The 16179-nt window shown below is 37.4% G+C and overlaps 1 protein-coding gene across 2 annotated transcripts in view; it reads left to right on the plus strand.

Moving 5' to 3' along the window:
* esco1 (establishment of sister chromatid cohesion N-acetyltransferase 1) overlaps positions 1–16179 on the plus strand; it is a 36011-nt gene extending 19832 nt beyond the window's left edge. For both annotated transcript variants that reach the window (XM_059979714.1, XM_059979723.1), the window contains exons 3-10: positions 1730–1835; positions 2374–2443; positions 6487–6610; positions 8279–8410; positions 9153–9242; positions 9875–10018; positions 10254–10438; positions 14429–16179. In XM_059979714.1, the coding sequence (XP_059835697.1) occupies positions 1730–1835; positions 2374–2443; positions 6487–6610; positions 8279–8410; positions 9153–9242; positions 9875–10018; positions 10254–10438; positions 14429–14561 (984 nt within the window). In that variant the 3' untranslated portion in view covers positions 14562–16179. The remainder of the gene's footprint in view (positions 1–1729; positions 1836–2373; positions 2444–6486; positions 6611–8278; positions 8411–9152; positions 9243–9874; positions 10019–10253; positions 10439–14428) is intronic.

Raw genomic sequence — 16179 nt, forward strand, 5'->3', positions numbered from 1 at the left:
CTTCAGCTTTTTTTTTACAGACGGTGTGTTGTTTGCTTCCAGAATTTGTTGGTATTTAATTGAATTCATTCTTCCCTCTACCAGTGAAATGTTCCCCATGCCACTGGCTGCAACACAAGCCCAAAGCATGATCGACCCACCCCTATGCTTAACAGTTGGAGAGGTGTTCTTTTCATGAAATGCAGCCTTTGTTCTCCAAATGTACCTTTGCTTATTGCGGCCAAAAAGTTCTATTTTAACTTCATTAATCCACAGGACTTGTTTCCAAAATGCATCAGGCTTGTTTAGATGTTACTTTGCAAACTTCTGATGCTGAATTTTGTGGTGAGGACGCAGAAAAGGTTTTCTGAGGACTCTTCCATGAAGGTCATATTTGTGCAGGTGTTGCTGCACAGTAGAACAGTGCATCACCACTTCAGAGTCTGCTAAATCTTCCTCAAGGTCTTTTGCAGTCAAGACGGGGAATTTGATTTGCCTTTCAAGTAATCCTATGAGCAGTTCTTAAGGAAAGTTTTCTTGGTCTTCCAGACCTCAACTTGACCTCCACCGTTCCTGTTAACTGACATTTTTTAATTACATTACAAACTGAGGAAATGGCTACCTGAAAACGCTTGGCTATCTTCTTATAGCCTTCTCCTGCTTTGTGGGCATCATTTAATTTTCAGAGTGCTAGGCAGCTGGTTAGAGGAGTCCACGGCTGCTGATTGTTGGGACAAGGTTTGAGGAGTCAGGGCATTTATAAGTTTTGAAATTTGCAACAGCTGGCCTTTTCTAACGATGACTGTGAACAAGCCATAGCCCTCACAAGCTAATCTGAGACCTTGGTAAAAGTTACCTAAGAGTTCAAATCTCTTGGGCTGCCCAAACTTTTGGATGGTGCTCCTTTCCTTTTTTCACTCTAAAATTGTACTAAACAAAAATAATACACTAATCTTACCTAAAATATTGTAAAGAGTTTCATCTTTAACTTTATGACTTTTGGAGATCAGTTCATCTTCTGCTCACTTAACTATTCACAGTAACAGAAATTTTGACTGGGGTGCCCAAACTTTTGCATGCCACTGTATCTTGTGGTCAGATAGACCTTTCTGTAGTACAGGAAAAAATTGTGGATTGGATTGTGACAGAGTGTGCCCTGGTGTTGAATGGGGAAAGTGAATATTGAACAGTGGCAGGATTATGGCATGGTTTAAGCTTTTCAGTTGGATTAAAAGGATGAACAGGAAGGAACCCAAGAAACGTTTGGCTTCTATTTGAGGTTGACTTTCGGTCCATTGTGTGATGAAGAAATGTGACTTGGCTGCTGAGAAGATCTGTTGTTGCACAAATGCTCTAATCCAAGTTGAAAATCTGAGTATCCATAAGTATGTTGCAAGCTGTTGGGTTTCACTCTGCATGTTGGAGTGTCTCTGTGTTTACTCTTTAGAAGCACTGAGGAATAGGAAGAAAGATGTTGACTCCATGCGGTAAGTCTCCAGTTTTCTCAATTAATATTTTTATTCAAAATTGTTTACATAATTTGCTCTTAAATCCAGACTGTTTCCAGTACTGTCTTGAAATGTTTCTTTGACTAGGTCAGTTTACTGTGTATTTTTATAAACTTAATATGTCATGGATTTCTAGAATGGTGAACTTGGCAATAATACATTACTAAGTCGACCATAGCAAAATATATGCTCAATTATTTAAATTTGTTGCACTCCAATTGAGGTATTTTTGTTTTCTTCAGAGTTTTAGATTACACCTGGAATCAAGTCCTGAATGTAGTCCAGAAAAAAGCACTTCTACAACATTACCACCAAAACCTGTTAAAGAGCAAGTGGAGAGTGAGTCAGGTACAGTTGAATAAATTATTGTATATCAGGAAAGATTATGTTCATGGACCTATTTTTGGTCTGCTATATGAGTGAATGTTAGTTGCATTTAATTTGTACTTTGAATGTTGTTCACAGAATCTGGAAAGAAATTTACAAAACTCATTCACATAATGCTTCAGGCATCAGAATTTTTGCAACTCCATCAGATTCAAATTCTGACCCCCCCCCCCCCCAACTTTTCCATCATATTTCAATAACAAGAAATTTACTAATACCTACTTATTATCTCCTCTTCCAGTTCTCATGCACCCTATCAGCCAAAGAAATCCTGCACAAATGTTTTTTCAGCTGTGTAATCAAAGCTACTGCTATTTCTAGATCAAGATACAAGTTGAGTAGGCACTTTAAGATAGTGTACTTTAAATTTTTATTGATTTGAACTTTATGAGCCAATTTTATATGGATATAATATGTCTAGCCTGTCTAGTATTCATATTATTAACAATACTTGTTAGCAGTTCAAATTTTAATTTTGTCTTGTTCAATATAATTGTAGGGTCATTGCTGAAGGAAACTGTACGGACTCTCTTCAGTAATCCAGATTCCTTGGAAGTGAATAATGAAAGGTATTTGTCATGGTTTTAGAATAGCTATGTGGACATAATTTACATGAATTTACATCTTAGGGAAAATCTAATATGTAGTTTGCTTATGTATATGGATAATTGCTTTACCTCTACAGCAGGGTGCACTGATTATACCCCCACAGCCTGTTAAGAGCAGCTCAAAATTGGTTGCCCAGTTTTCATGATACAAAGTACATTTATTATCAAAGAGTGTAAAAGTTATACACCATAAGATTTATCTACATGCAGGCAGCCATAAAAGCAAGAAACCCGAAAAACCCAATTTTTTAAGAAAAAGAAAGATCGAAACCACTGTGCAGAGAACTGAAAACAAAGCAGTCATGCAGACAATAGAAACAAGTACTAAGATCCACTCCCTGGAGCAGCCAGAGTAGGGTCAAGTCTCAGTAGCACAGCATCTGGAGTAATTCACCGCCAAGAGATGAGTGAACATCGCGGGAATGCAAGCAAAATCAGCCTGACTGACCCTCGCCCCTGGTCCCGGTCATCAGGCTTTGTAGTCTTTCTGGGCTGGCATTTAAATTGTCAAAGCATCAGGTAGTGCCTTGTTCTAGGACCTGCACCCTGGTATGGCAAAACTCTTGGGCCACCTAGTCTGAAGCTGTTCTTGATCTCACCAAATCTGCTCGGTGCTCGAAGCGATCTAACCTCTCAGCTGGGTTAAGTGGACGGGGCATCAAAAGTCTTCCTCATCGACCTCTCCAAATCATTTATTCCAACTCCATCTCCGACAGCAATAACAACTCTGTCTGCGACCATGTCTTGAAAAAATTGTGCTTCGGCTTTGCAATGCACCAGCACAGTTCATTCTTTACATCAGTTTCTTCTCCACTTCTTTATTATTTGTAGTGATAGTTTAGCACAATTTTTTTCAGAAAAGGTATTATTAGTAATGCTTTTAGTCTAATTTCTTGCCTCAGTAAGTTTATGCATGCCTTCGGTAGCAACGTCTTAAACTGGAAGATCTTGTTGAATATTGCTATTTGTGTAACAGTTGTATTCTATTGATTGTTTGAAGTTAAAAACAGATCAAAAAGAATGAAAACATGAGATAGTCTAGATAGTCTACCCATGATCAAGAACATGTATACAGAAAGATGCTGAAGAAGGAAGGGCCAGTAACGTCATGAAGGATCCCACACATCTTGCTCATGGGCTGTTTGTTCCACTCCCATCTGGGAGGAGGCTACATAGCAATCACACCAGGACCACCAGACTCAAAAGCCATTACTTCCTCCAAGCAGTAAGACTTGTAACATTTCCACCCACTAACTCCACCACTACTTTATTATTTCTCATCAGTTACCTAATGTACATTTAGCATAATTTTATGGACATACAATCAATCTATGCATATAAGCTCTCTTGTATATCTTACAACTTACAATGGGAGATAGAAAATGATAGTCGTGGGGATTTCAATTTGCAGGTAGATTAGAAAAATCGGGTTGATGCTGGATCCCAAGAGGAGAAATTTGTAGAATGCCTACAATGTGTTTTTTTTTATAGCAGCTAGTTTTTTTGAGCCGACTAGGGGATCAGCTATTCTGGATTGGGTGTTCTGCATGAACTGAAATTGAACAGAGCTTAATATAAAGGAACCCATAGGGTGCAGTGATGGTAATACGATTCAATTCACCATGTAATTTGAGGAGAGGCTAAAGTTAGAGGAGTAAAGGTAATTACAGGGACATGAGAGAGGAGCTGGCCAAAGTTAACTGGAAGTGGACACCAGCAGGGATCACAGCACAACAGCAATAGTTGGAGTTTCTGGGAGCAATTCAGAAGGCGCAGGATAAATGCATCCTAGAGAATAAGTAGTATTCTGAAGGCAGAATGTTGCAAATGTGGCTGACAAGGGCAGTCAAACCCAACATAAAAACCAAAGAGAGGACATGTAATAGAACAAAAACTAGTGGAAAATTAGAGGATTGGAAAGATTTTAATATCCAAAATGTTCAACATTCTCATTCAACAAAATCATAGAGGGAAAAGATGAATACGAAGGTAAGCTAGGCAATAATATCAAAGATACCAAAAGTTTCTTCAGGTATATAAAGAGTAAAGGAGAGGAAAGAGTGGATATTGGACCACTGGAGAATGATGCTGGAGATGTAGTAATGGGGGAATAGGAAATGGCGGATGAACTGAATAAGTATTTTGCATCAGTCTTCACCATGGAAGACAGTAGCAGTATGCTAGAAGTTTGAGAATGTCAAGGGCAGAGGTGAGTGAAGTTACCAGTACTAGGGAGAAGCTCTTGGGGAAACTGAAAGGTCTGAAGGTAAATAAACCACCCGGACCAGATGGTCTACACCCCAGGGTTCTGAAAAAGGTGGCTGAAGAGCCATTAGTAATGATTTTTCTAGAGTCATTAGATTTTGGTGTGGTTCTGGAGGACTGAAAAATTGCAAAAATCTCTCCACTGCTTAAGAAGGAAGAGATGCAGAAGAAAGGAAATTATAGGCCAGCTATTCTGACCTCAGTGGTCATTAGACTCTATTGTTAAGGATGTGGTTTTGGGGTACTTGGGAGCACAGCATAAAATAGGCTGAAATCAGCATGATGAATTGAGGGAAAATCTTGCCTGTTGGCATTCTTTGAAGTAACAAGCAGGATGGACAAAAGGAAAATTGGTGGATGTTGTGTTTTTGGATTTTCAGAAGGATTTTGACAAGATGCCACATGTGAGGCTGCTTAACAAGTTAAGAGCCCATGGTATTACAGGAAAGATACTAGCATGGATAGAGCTTTGGCTGATTGACAAGAGGCAGAATGAAAGTAAAGGGAGCATTTTCTTGTTGTGCAGAGGATGTTTCCTATTGTGGTGGAGCCCAGGACCAGAGGACAGAGGCTCAGAATAAAGGACATCCATTTAGGATGGAAATGAGGAATTTCTTCAGCCAAGAGTGGTGAATCTGGGGAATTCATTGCCACAGGCAGTTGCGAAGGCCAAGTCATTGGGTATATTTAAGGGCATGAAGGGATGCAAGGAGAAGCCAGGAGACAGGGGCTGAGAGTGAAAAGAATCAACTATGATGAAAATGCAGAGCAAACTGGATGGGCCAGATGGCCTACTTCTACTCTATGTTATGGTCTTGTATTTATATTTTTTTGTGTATATTATTATTATGTTCTTTATCTTTTTTGGTTATTTTCATGGTGCATCATATCCGGAGTAGCAATTATTTCATTCTCCTTACAGTTGTATACAGGAAATGATATTAAACAATCTTGAATATAACACAACATGGCCTAAACCTCACTGTTTTATCAGAACATATATCCAATCTGTCCCAAGCATGATGCACTTGGTTGAGTTCTGTTGGTCTTCAGTTTATGAAGCTAGGCTTCACTTTCTTCTGTTTTCCTCAATACTGCCACCTCTGATCTTCTACTGGGTTGAAACATGATTTGGAATTGATTCTTGGCATATGATTTCATTGGGCAGTTGATTGACCATACAAGAAAAAATGTTCATACGAATGACAGATTCGATTATGAGATTGGCCGATTTAACTAAACTGGACAACTAAGAAAACCATGAAGTTGCTCTTCAGTGCAACTTCAAGTGCCCAGGATCATTCACTCCTGACGTCTGAGGTAATGCATGACGACTACTACAACTAGACAATAGAAAACAAATCATTTACGGACCATAACAAGGCCTTTTTCACACTATTATTTTCCCCAAATTCTTCAGTCATCGAGATTTCTGTAATTTTTTTGAATTTTTGTTCTTTTCAATTGCTGTAAGATGATATGTAAAATTGCAAATTAATATGAATCCATGTACCCTCATCACTTGCTACTCAGTATATATGTTTTTTTATTAACCTAATGGCTTTTGCTTGCTGTCACACTGATACTGAGAAGATTCATATTTCTGAACACAGTAAATATTGAATACTAGTGTTGCTAGTCAACTTTGTCTAAGTGTAACTAGTAGACTAGAAAGTGCAGTTTGAGAAATTTGTTTATATCTTTTAACAAACAATGTGTCAACTTTTATTCTTTCAAAGTGTATCTTTGTCTAATCAGCTAACCATAGCGAAGAACACAACAATTCCCCTTGAATTTTCTGTACAAAAAGAGGCCAAACTATCAGACAATGCAGATGGAGGTGGGCTTCAACAAACAATCCTTGTAAGTGCAGATCAGAAATCAATATAAGAAATCAATACTAGTTGTAAGACTTATTTCTGAGTTGATTTGTTTTAAGCAGTTCAATCTGAACTGTCATCTTAAGTTGAAAAATTGCAATACAGGCAGTACCCAGGTTACAGACGTCCAACTTACAGACAACTCATACTTATGAGCGGACTGCCATAAAGCCTGTCCTTCCGTCGGAACACATGCTGCCTCTAGCATTTTGTATGTGTTGATGGGGAAATCCGCTCTCTGTCCCGGAGAATAAATCTCGGGGAGATACTGGTGGTCCATCCGCTGTAGTTAGGTAAAAGCCCAGAAACAGGTCCTGTTGGCTACCCAACTGTGCCTTACACTCAGTGGCCTTCTCCTCGATCTAGCGGGCTGCACTGCCCGAGACTCTCCCCCACCCCCCCCCCCCCCCCCCCCACCCTGGATGTTGAAACGGTGCATTGGGAAATGGAGGTGTCTGAGGGTTGGAAGAGTGTGAGATGTACCGGAACACAAAGGGACCTCACTGACAGCAGGAAGAGACTCACAAGCTGGGCTTGTGTACTGGGATCAGAGGGATTCACATCGCAGAGACTGTACTGAGATGTGGAGGTGGCGGGGAATCGGTGCTGGGGTCGAATGCATAGAAAGGTAAAATATATACTATATAGTAAGACAAACATTTGACTGACGCTAAATAAGACCGGATGTACCTGTACCAACTTACATACAAATCCGAGTTAAAGACAGACTTAGGAATGGATCTCGTTTGTAACCCAGGGTCTGCCTGTACTTTAAAAGGGCCTCTACTGAAAATGTAATCTATATCATTATTGACAGTGCTGTTGAGGGACCTTCAATATGGCAAATGTGGCTTTACAAGTTGGTAAACAAATGCTGGTATTTGTTTTATTGTATTCATATGAAATTCAATTTTTCTGGTAAACTTGGAACTTTTGATGTTGGACCAGCAGATTTTTGTGGGCTATCAGATATTAATAATCCAATACCCATGATTCAGTTTTTAAAAAGATGTTACAAAGTAATATTTCAGGAAATTTGTAAAGCTTCAAGGGAGAGTGTCCAACAAAACCTGCTGAGTTTAAAGTGAGTGCTGGGATTGGAGGATGATATGGAATCTCAGTGATTGCAGAGTGCTAGTGTCAAAGTATAGATGCCAAACTATCTGGATTTATGGGTGGCAGATTATTGAAATTTTACAGTAGTTAACGTATTCTCTTGTCTGTAAATTAGTAATCAGTCTGGCATAAAATGCCATGAAATAACCTAAGTGTCTTCTGGATTTAACAAGTAGTCTTAGGATTAAGCAGCTCTAGATATGTAGAGATGTTAGGAAAGCAAATAGATGAGGAATTTGTTTTCTGAAAATGTTATGATATCTTCCATTAATTTTTGCAAACTGCATCTAAGCTTCCTTTCTCTTTCAATTGGATAAAGTAAGATTTTTGAAGGGAAAAACATTGAGAAATTGACTGGTGTTAATCCAGATTGCTACATGGATAAATAAGAATTTAATTACATTTTATAATATTTTTTCTGTTAATTAGTACATAGGAATCAGAAGAAAATGTGAGTAGTAAATTAGACAGTTGGAATTTTAACGAATTGTATACATAAGTTAATGGATGTGCATCTGAATATGTTTATTTGCAGGATTCTGGGCAGAAAAGGATTGGAGCAATTTCTTGCACTACATGTGGAATGCTTTATGCAGCTTCTATCCCAGAAGATGAAGCTCAGCACTTTAAGTTTCATAAACACTTTATTAGTGCTGTAAAATATGTGGTAAGATAATAGAGCATTGCAGCATAAACTGGATGTATAATTATGCAATGCAATACAGAAATCAGAAATATTCCCTACATGTGACATATATTTTATTTTAAAAAAAGCATAGATGAACTTTTCCTCCCAATAGTACCTCTCTTTGGGTGTACTCCCCAAACTTTCTTCACTCCATTAGTTTGTTGCATCCTGTTCAAGCTGTAATATTTATTACTCCACAGGAGAAGGTGACTCATACATTCTCAAAGTAATGTAAGTACTACTTCTTGGATAGTAGCAAGGATGCATGTGGCATCAATCTGTTGAATGCCTTTTTGATCTTTCTCCTCTTTTCAATTCCTGTCCAAAAATTTATGTTCATTCCCATATGTCAGGGATTGGTGTTACAGGATGAGCAGATTTAATTCACATTCTGAATTCAGAAATTAGGCCATTGTTCTATTGTAAAAGTTCTTAATCAGGGGAAAAAAGGCCCTTTTGTTAAATTGCAATTCTGTCTATTAGGAAACTAAATATTGTTTTACTAGGCCACAATATCCAGTAAACATGAGATAAATTGAAATTAGTAACATTGAATAACATATCCTGAAATCCTGGTGTGTAATAATTTGGATCCTGCATCAAAACTAAAATTTATTGGAAGCATTATTTTATCTGATTATATTGCTGGCTATTATAGTCTTATTAGAAAAATTATAGTGCGAGTCATAAAATCACTTTTAAATGTATACTTTTAACCTAGGGTTGGAAGAAGGAGAGAATTTTAGGTGAATATCCTGATGGTAAAATAATAATGGTTCTTCCTGATGATCCAAAATATGCCCTTAAAAAGGTAATCTTGTCTTTTATGCATTTAGTTCTGTTTCTGTACTTCGGTTTGAATTGATTCTTAGAAATTTATCAAGGTTTTGGGATTGCCTGAAATGTTGCTTCCCATTAAGTGTATCAGTTTAATTGCAAATGGCATAGGCATGATTATTCCATTTTTTAAATATTTAAGATATTGTGTATCCCCTAGCAACACACAGTATACCAAAATTGTAACAAAAATGGAGTTAGTAACATTGGATAACATGCCCTGAAGATCCTTGTCTGCAATGATCTAAATGCTGCATCAAAACAAATAAAAATGGGATTATTTAATGCTGCCTGAGGTTTTTCTTGTGCTTTGAGATGGCAATCAAAATTTTCACCATAAATCCTTTAGCAAGAAATTGAATTCCAGAATTTCTTGGAAGCTACCATGTTTGTCTTGGTCAAAAGCTAACTGAACCTCTGTACCCTGTATTTTCTGTTTTGGTACCTTGATTTTATTATATCTGAATGGAATCTGACATGCTTGTTGCTTTTAAAATGTGTGTAAAATTAGGACTATTGAAAAGATGTAATCTTTTAATGTTTAGGTGGAATAATTGAAGGGTGAATTCAGTAATTGGTTTATTAAAATTAATATATTTATGACAGGTTGAGGAAATTCGAGAGATGGTTGATAATGACCTCGGGTTTCAGCAGGCAGAACTTAAGTGTCCATCCAGAACAAAAACTCTTCTCTTCATTTCTAATGATCGGAAAATAGTTGGCTGTTTAATTGCAGAACACATACAGCGGGTTTGTATTTTCTAACTTTACTTAAAAGCCGCAGAACTGTAAGTGTTGAATTTGTCTCTTGATTTTAGCATGTATATAACCAATACAGAGTTTAATTCCAACACAACTTGTATTAATATTTATAGGGTTTTTTTCCTGAACCCTCTAATTTGCACCTAGTGAATAATTTAGTTGACTCTGTTCAGATAGTTTAAATTACTGGAAATTAATTAATTTTACTGTTTTACCCACATAGGGCTTCAGGGTTATAGAAGATAAAGCTACTCAACAATCATCAAATGATGCAATTATGCTTGAACGTCAGCGAGCATGGTGCTGTTCAACCAATCCAGAACCTGCAATTTGTGGAATAAGTAGGGTTTGGGTCTTCAGTATGATGCGACGAAAGGCAATTGCTACAAGAATGACCGACTGCCTTAGGTAAAGAACAAATTTTGTATGTATGTGTATTTAGTGTATTTTTGAAATGTACACATTTGGTTTTTATCTCAACAATTTGTATTGTTTCTTAAGTAAAAGTGATGATGAACAATGTACTGATAGTTTTTTCTTTCAAGTCATCAATCCAGCATCCACAATACTGCCATATTCCATTTAGCACTTTGGATAATTAATCATATGTACCCATGATCTCAAAATCTTGAGTTTAGATGTACAATTTAATAAATGTCAATTTTTGGGTTGAAGCACCCAAAAATAGATAACTTAAGATCTGCATCTGATTGTCTGCATCTGATTGCTGGTCAGGTTGTCTCCTGATGGCAAAAATCAGAATTGGGAACTCATTTCCTGTAGTCCTTGTCTCCAGATATCAGGATAGTAAGCATAATTTGTTGCTATTAATCTTGAACCTTACAATTAATACAGGCTGCTGAGGGTGCTAAAGTTTGGGTGGAATGTTGGAGATCCGGGCTTCTGAGAGCATGGGAGGACAAACTAACTTGCACAACATATTGTCCAGAATTGGGTTTAAAATCAGTGGTAAATATTGTGAAATATGTTGTTTTGTGGCAGCAGTACATTGCAATACATAATATTAAGAGCTACAGTATACAGTAATGAATGAGCCTCTGTCAGTCAGGCTCAAACATGGATGTTGTATCCTAGCTGTCTAGATACGCAAGCCTGGGCAGTACGATGTGGAGCCAAGCCGTTGCCCATGTAGCAAGTTCCCTCTCTCCACGCAACCGATGAACCCAAAGAAACAACAGAGACTGATGAACTTTGGTACCAGCAGTGTGGTAGGAGTTACCAGTCAGTATTGAACTCAATGTAGGATTACCTTGGGGACTCCAGTTTTACTCCTGAAGTGTTCCCCATGAATGGCTATAGCTGCAAGGTGGCTGAGGTTTGAGATCAGAGTTTTCATTTTAGATGAGCTGCCAACCAATGCTGCTGAGCCCTGTTTGTCTGAAGTGACTGGTTTTATGGTATCAGTAGCCTGCCTTTGCCTCTTGTCCTGTCAGTAGAAACTGTTCTGCTGGGTTTAGTAGGTAAGCCACACCTGAAGGCCAGGAGCTGGACTTGGTTGTCAGAGGTTTTATGAGGTGCATGCTATTGGGAGCATTGTCCCCATTTCCACCCCCAGCTATAACAACCTTGAGGAATCATTTACAATAAGAAATGTATATAAAACAAATAGTGAGGTACTGTACATGGGTTAATTGTCCATTTGGAAATCTGTTGGCAATATGGAAGAAACTGTTCCAATATTTGAGTGCTCTTGGAAATAGTTTTCCTCTTAACATGTAATCAGTCTAGTAAATTCTTGAACATTTCACATGGAGCAGTTTCCTTCTTACTGCATTGCTATACCGAGGCCCCATTTGAATTCTCATCATTCCCATGCATTCTTATTCTCTGACACATCAAGTTTGCTGTTTATTGTTACATGTTTACTGATTAGGTTGGCTGATAAACCCAGGTTAGTACCTGTGTTTGGTAGAGCTTTATACTTGTTCTTTCCACACAATGACTTCTCCCATTCTGGCATTTGTAGTGATTTTGACTTCTACCTCTATTGATGATTCCATTTTCAGGATGTACTGCTACATAATTCTCTGCCTATAGTTAATACTTAGTGGTGGAAAATTTTTGAAGAATTGTCAAATGATAAAAGGTTCAGTAACATATACTCTTACAAATATGCAATCAGTGGCCACTTAATTAGCTATGCCTGTACACCTCATTAATGTAAATTTCTAATCAGCCAATCATGTGGCAGCATCTCAATGCATAAAAGAATGGAGACATGGTCATGGTTCATTGGTTGTTCAGACCAGACATCAGAACAGGGAAGAAATGTGATTTAAGTGACTTTTACTGTGGAATGAGTGTCGGTGCCAGACAGGGTGGTTTGAATAACTCAAACTGCTGATATCCTGGGATTTTTATGCACAGCAGTTACTACAGTTTATAAAGAATGGTGTGAAAACAAAAAATATCCAGTGAGCAGCAGTTCACTGTTAATGAGTAAAGGCAGAGGAGAATGGCCAGATTGGTTAAAGCTGTCAGGAACTCAAATACCCACGTGTTACAGTAGTGGTGTGCAGAAGAGCATCTCTGAACATGCAACACATCGAATCTTGAAGTAGATGGGCGACAGAAGCAGGAGAGCACAAACATACACTCAGTAGCCATTTTAATAAGTGCAGGAGGTACCTAATAAAGTAGCCACTAAGTTTTCCAAATGTAATATCTTAAGTTGTGTGCAGCTAAAATCTACAAGTCTCATTATATATGATTGTATTCCTCAGAATTGATTTGATAAAACTGCAGGAATTGAACTGTGCCACATGGAAACAAGCAAATTTGAGTAGTCTTCTGAAGTTTATTTTCTGGTTAATTGAATGGTTATTTGCTGATGAGAAAGTTATGCATACAGCAAAACCATTCCCCTAAACCTAAACTTTTAATTCTGTCAGACCTGTCCTTCACTGACTGGATTTTTCTAAAAAAAAATCTTAACTTCTGACTATGTGAAATGGCACTGGAGTTATTCTCCCCACAAACTTAAATCCAGTTTTCCAAATAGCTGATCAACTGGGTCCATCTATTCTCATTTTTCTCCACTTTGCAAGTGACCGCGATTTCCCAGTCACTCAGCTCCACATTTTAATCTTGATAGTTTGTCAATCACCCTGAAGACTCATCCCCTCCACCATCTATGCACGGTGATGACTCTGTGTACTGTCTACAAAATGCAATGCATTATCTTCACTATTCTATCAAACTTGTAGTTTCTACCAGCAAGGAGTATGGAACACTGCCACCTGCAGATATGTTCCAGGATGTGCACCATTGTGACTTGGACAAATAACACCATAACAGTCTAAATCCTGGAATTCCCTGCCTAATCAATCTTGGGGAGTTCCTTCGCCAAAGCATAACAGCAATTCAAAAAGTATCTTGCATCTTCTCCAGGGCAATTAGGAATGTGCATTAAAGCTGGCCTTGCTGGTGTGCCCAGGTCTTGAGCAATGAATAAACATAGAACATAGAAATTTACAATACATTACAGGCCCTTTGGCCCACAATGTTGTGCTGACATATAGGCTACTCTGGAGACTGCCTAGAATTTCCCTAGCGCATAGCCCTCTATTTTCCTAAGCTCCATGTACCCATCTAAGCGGCTCTTAAAAGACCCTATTGTTTCTGCTTCCACTGCCGCTGATGGCAGTGCATTCCACACACCCAGCACGCTCTGGGGGAAAAACTTACCCCAACGTCCCCCTTGTACCTATTTCCAAGCACCTTAAAATTATGCCCCTCATGTTAGCCCAGGGAAATTTGGCTATCCACACAATCAGTGCCCCACATAGTCATATTTTTTGCTTCTGAGGAGTTGCTGTATTAATTTGTTTCTTAGATATGTGCATTTGGTGTTTTGCTGATATTTTTCCTCTTTGTGTTGCTATTTTGTTAAATTTCAAAGCAAAGTCTTGAGTAGAATGGCATATAGTACACATGTAATGTTCTGTTGGGGATAAAAGGACTATTTTTAACTAATAACCTTCAAAGAATCAGCAGGTTTTAACTAATTGGGGCTAAGTTTTACAATCAAATGAACATTCCCAAGTGATTTAGAATTTTACAGAAGTAAAATTTAGTAAATAACCATTTGCTTCATTGCTTTATTTAATTAATTGCATTTGAATGAAACATAGTCAACTTGCATTGCAAACACCCAATTAGATTGTTTGAAGGCCATACTTGTGCTGCAGAAAGGTCACCTTGCTGAAATTTATTTTTTCCTGGAGGAAGGGGGAGAAAAAGATTCACTGAAAGCTTCTATGTTAAACTGAACCCAGAAACATTTAGGATGTCATGTAATTATTTTTGTTCCTTTAACTTGGCTTGTTAACACTTGTGCTGTATTTATTTGTAAATCATGAATTTATTATTTTGCAGGAGTAATTTTGTATATGGCTCCTATTTGAGTAAAGATGAGATTGCGTTCTCAGATCCTACTCCGGATGGTAAACTCTTTGCAACCCAATATTGTGGAACACCCAGATTCCTGGTGTACAACTTTGTCAGTTAACCTCACAAGAAACCTCTCAACTACCAGTGAAGATCTTTTTTCATACAGCCTTAGACAATTTGTATAATTGTACATGAACCTTCATAAACTGACACACAGTTTCAGGGGCTGAATAGTAGGAACTGTACTGCTTTTTAATACTGTGAGCTCAGGACTGATGACAACCAAGTGGTTAATAATATTGTTAAAAAACTGGAATGGATGTAGTAGAGTTTGATCTTGATTTGTATTTTAAAGTCAAAATAGGTTTTTTCCAGAAAAGCATGCACCATTATTTAGTTCAGTCATGCTCACAGATATTTGGATGTTTTACGTAAAAACATTAAACTTATGTAAATATGCTATAGAACTGAGAAATTGAGTTTTCTAAAACTGCTCTGTGGCCTTCTTGGTCTGTATAAAAGACAAGCAGCTTGGTCTATGTATATACTGTACAGTGAGCAAGCAGCTTTGAATATGTAGTCTGATATCTGAATTATTGTGAAAGGTGCCTGTAAATTTCCTAGTTACTGTTTCAGGGATATCAGGCTACCATACTAAAGACTAAACATCTTGAGGTTGTCTGATCAGTTGCATATTTTATTGAACTGTTTAAAAACAAAATTTTCATTGTTTTTAATTTTGCTCTGGGAATATACAGTTGTCAGTACAAAATGTAATACCTCATTTAATATTAATGTTGAACCACTGCAATATTTGGTGTCCAAGATTACAGTTGACACCTTGTATTAATGACAACACTTGGTTTTCAAAAGGTTTGTTAACTTTACCTTAAGAGTAGCTTATATAAATTTAATAACTGTGCCTTTTTCACTGTAGGTCACAATTTCAGATTGAATGCAATGGTTTTAACCTGTTTACATAGGGTAGTTCTAGAAAATTACAGCTTTATTTTAAAACTTAAGAGCAGATCAGTACATTACAAGGATCAGTAAGCACACTTCCTGACAATATAAACATGGATTCAAAAGTTGTTACCAACTTGTATGGTAAATACTATAGCAAATTTTATTTAAGATTCCCACACTACTTGCCATTGCCTTTAAAGATTCAACTTGTTTCTTGATTTTTGATTTCAATAAATTGAATAATGAGTACTGTAGTTTACAAGAAATACAGTCCTGAAACAAATATTTTAAGTTAATTTGTACTTTAACAAATCAACAAGAGATCTCCCATGTCAACAACTGAGCCTGATTAATTTGCTTCTTAATACATGTAGAGATCATTTGATAACTTGAAGTCCAAAACTGAAAATCTAAAACCTTTTCTCTCATGAGGAGCAAAATTGAGGATTGTGCTATGATTTGTTTGATTTTTGTATTCCCGGATCTGATGAGCTTGCTGCTTTTTGAATACAACTTAAAATCTTTTCAGCAATGTTCATACTGATGCTGAGTATTAGTTGGTATTGTGCTATGAGTTGATTGGGCCATTGTAATGTACATTGCTTTAATCTGCAGAATTCCAAGATATTGATGACTCCTGGACTGTTTACATTTTCTCAGCCTGGGTCATAATGGGGATATGAAGTGAAATGTTCTTTTGCCTAAAATTTAAATGTTTTTTAATTACTGGTTATGACTAAGGTATTAAATTAAAAGTATTGTTTTGGTAA

This window comes from Hypanus sabinus, chromosome 1 (assembly GCF_030144855.1).
Source record: "Hypanus sabinus isolate sHypSab1 chromosome 1, sHypSab1.hap1, whole genome shotgun sequence".
NCBI lineage: Eukaryota > Metazoa > Chordata > Chondrichthyes > Myliobatiformes > Dasyatidae > Hypanus > Hypanus sabinus.